At 37.1% G+C, this 11,639-nt stretch overlaps 1 protein-coding gene across 1 annotated transcript in view; it reads right to left on the bottom strand.

Moving 5' to 3' along the window:
* ANO5 (anoctamin 5) overlaps positions 1–11,639 on the bottom strand; it is a 101,561-nt gene that overhangs the window by 37,322 nt on the left and 52,600 nt on the right. The window contains exon 9 of the mRNA XM_029915295.1: positions 9,120–9,235. Coding sequence (XP_029771155.1) covers positions 9,120–9,235 — 116 coding nt within the window. The remainder of the gene's footprint in view (positions 1–9,119; positions 9,236–11,639) is intronic.

Genomic DNA, 11,639 nt, shown 5'->3' on the forward strand with positions numbered 1-11,639 from the left:
TATTATTTTCTTTACCTTTTTTTTTTCCTCTTCTTTTTTTGGTGGTGGGGGTGGTTATGTTTAAATGAAGTTGCTTTTACAACACCAAAGACTTAATCATCCATTTCCTATATAAATGGTAGCTACTTTTTTGCATGGACCTCAAGTATACTGTAGTATAGAGGTGGAATTTAAGGAAAGGTATTAAGCAGGCTGTGTTGTAGCCTATGAACAAGTAATATATTGTACCATGTATCTTGAATGTATCATAGATAAGCTGCTATATAACGATTGCCACTTCAGATAGCTGTGAAATTAGGTGATTAACTAGTTGTTACTTAAGCTTCTAATTTCTGTATGAGTCTAATTACATGAAACAGAAGTTGGTGTTTTGATTTTTTACTTTGCTTTTCTGTTTGGAGTGTCATTGTAACTACTGTATTGTAAATGATGAAAAATAATTGCATATGTTAAAAAAATATGAAACTTTATAAAGTAAAAAAAATAAAATAAAATAAAATTTCAAAAAAAATAGATAAGTAAACAAAAAAAAAAGATGTTCTGGAATTACTAGCCAACGCAACTGAATGAAAGAAAATAACTGGAGACATAAGAATTAGTAAAGAAAAAGTAAACTATTTCTATTTATAAATGACATGGTGGGGCCCCTGGGTGGCTCAATCAGTTAAGTGTCCACGTCCTGATTTTGGCTCTGGTCATGATCTCAACGTCCTGAGATCAAGCCAGAGTGAGGCTCCAAGACAGACCTGAGGGGAACCTACTTAAGATTCTCTCTCTCCCTCCCCTCTGCCCACTCTCACATATGCTCTCTCTCTCTGTCTCTCTCTTTCAAAAAAAAAAAAAATGACATGGAAATACATCTGGATAACCTTAAAGAGTCAATGATAAAACTAGTTCAATGAAAAATTCATTAAGGCATCAGAATATAAAATTATGATGCAAAAATTATAGCATTCAATATATAAATAATAAGTTATATGACAGATTTTAAGAGAATACATAACTTATAAAGCAAAATAAAATAAAATACTTAGGATTATATTTAGGAAAGTTTCTTATGTAGACAAGGAAAAGTCTATAACACTCTTGAAAACCCCAAAAGTATATTTAAACGAAGACTATCTTTTCCTTCACATGGCTTTTCCTTGATTAGAATAATTATAATCAAACTATGAGGCCAGCCTTAATTACATTATAAATTAAATTCCTTATCAATATCAATAATCTTTTTTTTTTTTAGTAAAGCAGTGGACAAGTTGGTAATAGGTTTATATGGAGAAATAAACATGCAGAATGTACAAAGAAACACCGAGAGTAAACGCTATGATGAGGTTTACCGGCCCAAACATACTAAAACACACTGGATAGTCAAACATACTACAACGAAAGCACCATAATTAAAACAGCCTGGGTCTGATGCATGAGTAGCTAGCTAGATCAAAGGCATAAAACAGAACATTCAGAAGTAAATTCAACTGCATATAGAAATCTAGCATAAGATGAAGATAGTAACAGGGTGCCTGAATGGTTCAGTAGGTTAAGCATCCAACTTTTTTTTTAATGTTTATTTATTTTTTGAGAGAGAGACAAATCTTTTTTTGAGGAGCAGCAGAGAGAGGGAGACAGAATCCAAAGCAGGCTCCAGGCTCGGAATTTTCAGCACAGAGCCTGACACGGGGCTCAAACTCACAAATTGTGAGATCATGACCTGAGCCGAAGTCAGATGCTTGATTTTGGCTTAGGTCATGATCTCATCATTTGTGAGGTTGAGCCCCAAGTCGGGCTCCACACTGACAATACAGGCTACTTGGGATTCTCTCTCTCCCTCTCTCTGCCCCTCTCTACCTCTCTCTCTCTCTTTCTCAAAATATATTATTTAAAAAAAAAAAACTTTTTAGGGACGCCTGGGTGGCTCAGTTGGTTAAGTGTCCGGCTTTGGCTCAGGTCATGATCTCATGGTTTGTGGGTTCGAGTGCTGCATCAGGCTCTGTGCTGACAGCTCAGAGCCTGGAGCCTGCTTCAGATTCTGTGTCTCCCTCTCTCTGACCCTCCCCTGCTAAGTGCTATCTCTCTCTGTCTCTCAAAAATAAATAAAAAACATAAAAAATTTAAAAAAACTTTTTTAAAAAAGAAAAACTTAAAGATTCGGGGCACCTGGGTGACTCGGTTGAGCTTTGGACTTTGGCTCAAGTCTCAAAATCTCACAATTTGAGAGATCGAGCCTACTGCCATCAGCACAGAGCATGCTTCAGGCCCTCTGTCCCCCTCTCTCTCTGCCCCTCTCATGCTCTGTCTCTCAAAAATAACACATTATTAAAAAAAAAAAAACTTGAAGATATAGATTGTACCTCAAATTACTGTGACATCAATAAACCTCTTAATAAATAATGTTGGGACAAGTAGATAAAAATTAGATATACTCACACAATATGTAAGAAAAAAGTTTAAATGGATCAGGAATCTAAACATTAAAATTGAAACTATTCAAGTAAAAAAATGTAGGTGAAATTCTCTATAACTTGTATGCAGAAAGGCATTGTCACTAAAACTCCTATGTAATAAAAATTTTGATAAACTTGACTTCATGCAAAAATAAGAAAATCCTTCTACATAGCAAGAACCAAACAAACAAATTTTAAAAATTCCGTAAGCAAAGTCAAAATGCAAGCGGCAAACTTGGAGAAAATACTAAGAATGCATATTACAGATACAGGGTTATAAAATCTCAATATATAAAAAACTTAAAAACCTTGAGAAAGAAGGCAAAAATCCTATAAGAGAAAATGAACAAAAGATATGAATATGCTATTCATTTAAAAAGCTACAAAAATGTCCTTTAACATACAAAAAGATGTTCAATTGTGTACATAATAAGGGAAGTACAGATTAAAGCTACACTAAAACACCATTTCTCACCGACCAGCTAGCAAGAATTAGAAAACTTGATTGTGCATTCTGCACTTGTCACACACTGTTGGTGGGAATTCTAAATGATCCAGTCCCAGTAAAGGGAAATTTGGGGATATTTAACACAATTGCATACGTACTTACCCTGCAACCCATACATATGGATTTACCCTGAAAATACACTCTCAACAATACAAAAATACCCAGGTACATTGTTCATGGAAGCACTTTGTAATTATGAAATCCAGGGACACTCCCTAAATGTCCAAGTACACATAATGGTGTACCATAAAGCTGAAAATGGATGAGGATGTCTCAATGAATGCATATGGATTGATTTCAGGCTATATTGTCAAGTGAAAATAGCAAATTGCTGAAGAGTCTATATAGAATGCCACTTAAAACTGAAAGCGAAAGTTCAGAAAATTCATATATCTGCTTCTTTTAAAGATAAACCAGAAAACAGTAAAGTTGGCCAGCTATAAAGGATAATGAATAAGGAAACAGGGCAAGAAGTGGGATCAGAGATAGAGTGCCACTTCCCTGGGTTTTAACTAAAACTGAAAAACTAAAATAAATCTTATGTGTGAAGTGAGAGGGGTAGAGTTTTAGGAAGGGAGAAGGAGGAATGTTATAAATACATAATATTCAGCTCCCAGGAATCCTGATGGAACTTGGGTAAAAGGATGCTGAGGGACAAAGTTTAAATGAGGAAGAAGTGCTACAGTCGGCAACTCATGTGGCAACCAAAACAGTGACTATTGGTTCAGGTGGGAACCATTCTATATGCTATGTCTAGGGAGAAATTTTAACAAGTAGCAGAACTTCCCACAGATTGTTTATTAATAAGCAGGGTAAAAACAGTGGAGAAACTGAACAACATTTGTAGCTGGATAATTAAAATTCATATAAAAACTGAGGAGGGACTCATTGGAAGCAAGGAAGAAGACATACAAACTACAGCGTTGTGAAACTGGATCACAGTTTGGATGACCAAAGTTATCATAAACAACCTGGTGCTCCACGGTGCTGAGTGTCATCCCGGAAAAGAGTGTTCATAGCTGCTGTTGGTATCTCTAAAGTCACAGGAGGAGTCCTGTGGGGCTGGGACCCAGGTCTCTGAGAAGGAGGTCCTGGCAGGCTGGTGCTGGGATCTCAGAGCAGGTCAGATGGGGTTGGATCTGCAAGTGTTGGGAAAACTGTAAGCGGCATGCAGCCGCAGCCGCAGGAAGGCACTGTCACATCCAGGACTAGAAGCGTTGTTGGGGAAGCACTCGCTCACAGGAAGCAAACGGGAAGCCCACCAAAAACAACAGAAACAAATCTTTTTTCCTCCTCCAGCGCTTCTTGCTGGCAGTGTCCCAGTGAGCCAAGTGCGAAAGCAAACTTGTGATATTTAGAATTCCAGCCTCAACTTCGTGAAGCAGATTATTGAAAGGTGTGCTGCAGCTGAGAACTGCAGCTTGCTGATGGGTACACAGTATAAGCAAGATCACATTGTGTTCATGGAGGAATCCCCTATTCACCTGCCGGCTTCCTACCTGCAAGACTGCAGGTCTTGGCCCTGTCTCCCGAGTCATTTCCTTTCCGGCATCCTGGGGAGTTCCCCAGACGTGTCTCGCCTATACTGGGATTATCTTTAGAGAAGAGCATTCAACACCATCCCCAGGGCACTGTGTAAGGACTGCAGCTCCTTCAGGCCAATGGTGCTCATTTCTCCAAGGAGGAATCCACCAAACCCCATCTCATTCTCAATCCCGGAAAGTTAATCCTTTAAGGAGTGGTGTTTTTTTTTTTTTCTTTTTGTTTTTTAATCAAATTGATTGGGGTGTAACTCATATATAATAAAATACACCTAAGTGTATACTCTGGTAAGTTCAAGACACATGCCCTCAGGTAATCACCACCACAGTCAACATATAGAGCATTTCCATCATCTCAAAAAGTTCCCTTATGGTCCTTTGCAGTTAACCCCTTCCCCAAACTCCAGATCTGGGAAACCATTTCTCTAATTTAGGTCTCTATAGTATTACCTCTTCCAGAATAATGTTTTATAAATGGAGACATAAGACTATGCAGCCTTTCATGGCCTGCTTCATTTTCTTAGCATAAGGCTTTTAAGATACATCCTCTGATGTCGCACGTATCTGTCATTTCTCTCAGTGAAAAAAAATCCATTGTATGAATACATGGTAATTTGTTTATCCATTTACCAATTGATGGACCTCTGGGTTATTTCCAGTTTTTTCTTATCATGCATTAATCTGCTATAAACATTCAAACAGTGGTGTTTCTGTGGACATATATGCTTCATTTGTCCTGGGCAAACACTTAGTAGTGGAACTAACTGCTGGGTCATACAGAAAGTGTGTATTTAACGTGACAAGAAAGTGTCAAAATTGTTTTGTACAGTTGCTACTCCATTTTGCATTCTAGCAGTACTTTGAGAGTTCAAGTTGCTCCATATCCCTGTCAGCTTTTATTGTTGTCAATCTTTTAAAGTTTAGCTATTATAGTGGTTGGTGTAGTGGTATCTGAATGGCAAACATTTGAACTCTTATTCCTCTAGTGAATACAGATGCTAGGCATCTTTTGATGTACTAATTGGCCACCCATAAATATCTTTCTTTGGTGCAGTGTCTATTATAATCTTTTGTCCATTTTTAATGATTTTGTCTCATTATTGAATTCTAAGAGTTCCTTCAATATTCTAGATGTCCTTTACTGACATGTATGTTGCAAGTATTTTCTCTGGTCTGTGGTTTGTCTTTCTATTTTTAGAACAGTGTCTTTTAGAGAGCCTTCATTTTAAATTTTAATTAAATCAAATTTATGTATTTTTAAATTGGACTTTTCATGTCAATGCCTAATCTCAGGCCATATACATTTTCTCCTAAATATTCTTCTAGAAGTTTTGTTATTTTTAGCCCTTACACTAAGTTCCCTGATCCATTTCAAGTTAGCTTAAACTTCTATATAGGAAAGGATCAAGATTCATATTTTGCATATGGATCTCCATTTGTTCTAACATTATTTGTTAGTGAATAACCTTGCACTTTTATTGAAAACCAATTGACCATATATGTGTGGATCTACTTCTGGAATCTCCTTTTACTAAAGTTTTCATTTGGAAATAATTTCAAATATATAGAAAAGTTGCAAGAATAATTCAAATAACTTCCATATACTAATTCTTTTATTGTCAATAATGTCCCATTTGCAGCTTCTCTCCATACAGCTCTCACTCCAGACATATAGAATACATAAAAGATATATGTCTATCTATACATCTATATCTACATCTCTATCTTTAGATGATATAGGTATATAGAAATATGGTTATAGATACAGATATATTCCTCTAGTCAATACAGATGTTATGCATCTTTTGATGTACTGATTGGCCATACATAAATATGTTATAATCTTCTGTCTATAAATAGATATATAGATACAGATATCTTTTTAAAAATTTTTTTAATGTTTTATTTATTTTTGATACAGAGAGAGACAGAGCATGAGAGGGGGAGGGGCAGAGAGAGAAGGAGATACAGAACCAGAAGTAGGCTCCAGGCTCTGAGCTAGCTGTCAGCACAGAGCCCGACGCGGGGCTCAAACCCACGAATATGAGATCTGACCTGAGCCAAAGTCGGAGGCTTAACTGACTGAGCCACCCAGGCGCCCCTACAGATATCTTTTTATAGGCCACTTGAAAGTAAGTTGGTCAAATATGACATGGTCCTTACCCCTAAATACTTCATTGTCTGTTCCTAGAGAAAGAATATTATCTTAGATAACCACTGAAAAGAAACCCTAGGAATAATAATTGCAGTTGTTTTCTGTAGTTGCTACCATTTTGATAACAGAGAGTTTTCTCTTTTTTGTCTTTTCAAAGACTTTTTACCCAAGTTATTGATTCTTTACATTAAATTTTGTTTACAATGTACATTTATTTAAAAAATAATTTAACTGTTGAAATGGAAAAGGGAGTATAACTTGCTATAAATGATATAGTAAGAAAATGCAAAACTTAAAAGTTCTTAAATTTCATCTAGACTCTGTCATCTGATTATATACCTGACCCTCCACTTTGTTTTTAAAGGAAATTAGCAAGGGCTATGAAGTATTACAGATACACAGGCACTGATCTAAGATGTAATGCATTTGTGTGCATCTAGGGTTATAAATACAAACCTTTGGGGAGTACTCATAGCAGAAACACCTGTTGGTAGTTTTTTAATGTTAAATGAATACATATTTTCAATATATTTTCAACAATGTAAATTATGTAAACCTTCATTTAGATAACTTTGCTTCTTTGAAAATATGCTACAAAAACATCCTCCAAGGGCACAATGTCTGCAAATGTTCTTAGCAACACATTTGTAATAGTGAAAAATCTGGGACAGCCTGTTTTGCAGTAGAAAACCAGATAAATGAATTATGCAAAATTTATACTATGGGACTCTGTGTTCTCTTAAAAAGCATGAGATAGATCTGTGTGTATTCATAGGAGGAGTACCAATAATACCTTATTTAGTGCACAAAGAAAACTGCAGCAAAAAGGTAACTCAAGATGTCACTGTTTTTTCTAAGGAAAAAATATGATTGTGTATGCATTTTATTATGCATGCGCATAAAAATAGAACTGAACGGATATATCAAATCAAGAGCGGTCACTTCTGCAAAGTTTGATAGAAGTAGAATTTCACTTAAAACTTTGCACATCTCGGGGCGCCTGGGTGGCTCAGTCAGTTGAGTATCCAACTCTTGGTTCTGGTTCAGGTCATGATCTCACGGTTCGTGGGCTTGAGCCCTGCAATGGGCTCCGGGCTGGCAGTGCAGAGCCTGCTTGGGCTTCTCTCTCACCCTCTCTCTCTCTGAATGTACCCTGCTTGTGCTCACACTTATGTGCAAACAAACCAATTTTGAGAGACATCTCAAAATAAACTTAAAAAATAACTTTGCATATCTCCTTATTATTGGAATTTTTGATAAATGTGCTACTTTTGTCATTTAAAAAATTAAATGACCATTATTCAAAATAATTAAAACCTCCATTGAACAAAGAGTTCAATGATTTACTGAAAGTACCAGCTTATATATGCTATCTGCCTTTCATTTATTCTTTTTTAAAAATTTTTTAACATTTATTCATTTTTGAGGGACAGAGATAGACAGAGATGAGCAGGGGAGGCACAGAGAGAGAGCAAGACACAGACTCTGAAGACAGGCTCCAGGCTCCAGGCTGTCAGTACAGAGCCCACTGCGGGGCTTGAACCCACCCAACGAACCGCGAGATCATGACCTGAGCCAAAGTCGGACACTTAACCAACTAAGCCACCACCCAGGTGCCCCTTTCATTTATTCTTAAAAATTCCCCCTCTTATTCCCCTTAAACAAACCAATTGGGATAACTTTTCACCTGTTTGGATATATGCACCCAAATCAGTCTCATAAAAAGGGATACTGGGATGCTGGACAAATATAGTACTACAAACGTAAATCATTGAGTGAAACACAAGGTCTGTAACAACCAGGGGTCTAATCTGATGGTTCCTTTATTGAAATCATAGCAGGAATCTCCTAACATCCTGTATGTAGGTGGTATTGTTACGGTGCAAAGCAGGAACCTGCCACTGCAGTCTTCCTGCTTATCCAATGAAAGTGTCTAAAGAATTGAGGTCACAGGACAAATGCCTTCCCAGATCTCTGAGATCTACATACGCACACACACAGACATCCATACACAACCTTTCTGCTATCTTCTAAATTCCTGGACTCAGAGAAAAACAAAACAAAACAAAGCTTATATGTATTAAGCACTAAGTGCTATCCCCTGGGCTAAAAAACTATACATTAGCTCATTTTATTATTAAATAGCCCCATAAGGAAAGTACCATTGTTATTCTCATTTTACTGATGAGCCTCACAAGGTTAAATAATTTGACCAACTTGGATCTGAACCCAGCCCACCCTAAACACCAAGGCCCAACCTCTGAACTACTGAGCTACCTCCGCATGGTGGTTAAGCACATTCCCATAGCATTGTGCTCACAAATAAATGACTAAGCGTTAGAGTGGATACAAAACTGGGAAGATGTAACATGTAGTGGGTGAAACAGTGGTGAAAAGAATAGGATATGATACCATTGTGAATAAAAATCACATCATCAAGTTTTAATCAGTTTGACAGTGCATACGGAACTTACCTAATCAAATCTAAAGGCTGCTCCTTGTAAAAATAGGAAAACCGAGCCCAATTTTGGCAAAGTGTGTACCTCTCATTGACAGGGTTAGGAGGTTCTGATGGCTTCCAATACTGACCCTACGGAGAGTCAAAATGAAAGTACATGAATGACAAAGCAATAGATGAGGGTAAAGTAAACAGTCTTCCGTAATAAGTTTAGTGAATGAAGCAAAGGTTCTCTTTTATGTTTAGATTTGGATTTTCATATCCCATTCATGTGCAATGGTCTCCCCAAATCTACAATATACTATGACAACAGGGATTCATTAAATTCTCACACCCAGTTATTTAAAACTACAAGTTAAATCTTGAAACTGGCTTTATTCAAGCTGCTCTTTCACGTGGAATGCCCTTTCTTCTCTACTCAAGTTCTACCATTATATTCACAGCTCAGGGATTCCTATAACTATGTAACTGGCTGAGACATTAGAAATAGGCTAACACTCTTATTTTATATATAGAAAAATCAGACCCAAAAGTCCAGTGAATGATCCAAAGTCATACCGCTATTACGGGAATCTCTTCCAGAAAACTCATCTGGTCCTCCCTGGCTATCACTGCCCAGAAAGCTTAAAATATGTGTCACAAACTTCAGCACCACAGAACCTCAGTATTGTTTCACATGCAAGATTTTTCCCATTGTTACATTCTGAATAGCTTTATTAATATCCCTTCACAACAGAGCAGAGTAGTATCTACACATGGAGGTTCAACACATTATTCTAACTGTTGGCCCAGACAAATGAACTACTGAAGACAATATGAAAAAGTACTCAACTTAAATTAAGCATATGTGAAAATCCCTATATGATAAGATGGAAGATTTTCTATCACGTAGATTCCCTCTTTTTTCTTCTTCTGTAATTAATCCTACTGAATCTTGAGAAATAAATAAAAAGGCAGCCTATCTGGGTTTCTTGAAAAAACATTCTTTAAAGCACATAAGGGAAAATCTAGTATCTGAACTTGCATTTGGGATACGAAAAAAGAAAGAAAAAGTAAAACTAATGGTAAGTGACAACTATCCCTAACAATAGCCATGCTTTCTCGTGATCATAAAGCACCCTGCGGGAAGACAAGATTTATGGATTAAAGTTGCTGGTGACTGAGGATATTAGTTTGGTAATAGTAAGAAGAGAAATAATGCCCTAGAAACAAGTAATTCTCAAAATCTCCAAAAATACATTTTTTCTATGAAGAAAGACTGACAGAGAATGCATTGTGAAGTATTTATTAGCCCACTATATATATCTCTCTACCGAATGGCCATGGCATTATTTTGAATCTATAATCCCCTAGAAATTCTTTTGCTCCAGGGCAAAAAAATATGTGCGTGCAAGGCGAGAGAGGGTTGGGGAAGGAGGAGGATTTCTCTAACACTTAAGTTAGATTCACCTTAATTGATACTCCTGTTAAAAACAGCCACCCATTGGGGCCTTTGATTGGCTCACTCAATGAAGCCAGATCAGCTCAGGTCATGATCTCACAGTTCATGGGTATGAGGCCTGTGTTGGGCTCTGTGCTGACAGCTCTGAACCTGAAGCCTGCTTCAGATTCTGTCTCCCTCTTTCTCTGCCCCTCCCCCACTTGCATTTTTTCTCTCTCTTTCTCTCAAAAATAAACATTGAATAAAAATTTTTTAAACTGCCACCCATTTAGGAAAATTCGGCTTGATCAACTAGATAGTAGTAAAGAGATCTAGTTCATCAAAAAGCATCTCACCCTACAGAGAAATTGTTTGTGAAAGGAAGAATCAAATCAATATGGCAAACTTCACTGTCTTATTTTAACAAATTACCATAGCCATCCCAACCTTCAGCAATCAGCTCTCAGCTGTCCAGAAGCAAGACCCTCCCCAGCAAGAAGACTGCAATTTGCTAAAGCCTCAGATGATGGCTGGCATCTTTTAGCAATGAAGTATTTTTTAATTAAGGTATGTACATTGTTGTTTTAGACACAATGCTATTGTACACTTAACAGACTGCAGTATTGTGTAAACAATTCATATATACAGTGGGAAACCAAAAAATTCATGTCTCCAAAAAAATGAGATATGAGGGGCACCTGGGTGGCTCATTCAGTTGAGCGTCCAATTTCAGCTCAAGTCATGATCTCACAGTCCATGGGTTTGAGCCCCATATCGGGCTCTGTGCTGACAACTAGCTCAGAGCCTGGAACCTGCTTCAGATTCTGTGTCTCCCTCTCTCTATGCCCATCCCTCAGTCACATTCTGTCTCTCTCTCTCAAAAACAAATAAACATTTAAAACAACTTTTTAAGTAAATTAAAAAAATGAGACCTAAAATAAGCAAATGTTGAGAAAATGGCACCAATGAACTTTTTCAACACAGGGTTGCCACAAACCTTCAGTTTGTAAAACAAACAAACAAACAAACAAACAAAAACACACACACACATGAGAAGGACAGAAACCATATGTTTGCACTCATAGGTCTAACAGGAAAACAAGAGAGACCTAATGG

Source organism: Suricata suricatta, chromosome 11 (genome assembly GCF_006229205.1).
Source record: "Suricata suricatta isolate VVHF042 chromosome 11, meerkat_22Aug2017_6uvM2_HiC, whole genome shotgun sequence".
NCBI lineage: Eukaryota > Metazoa > Chordata > Mammalia > Carnivora > Herpestidae > Suricata > Suricata suricatta.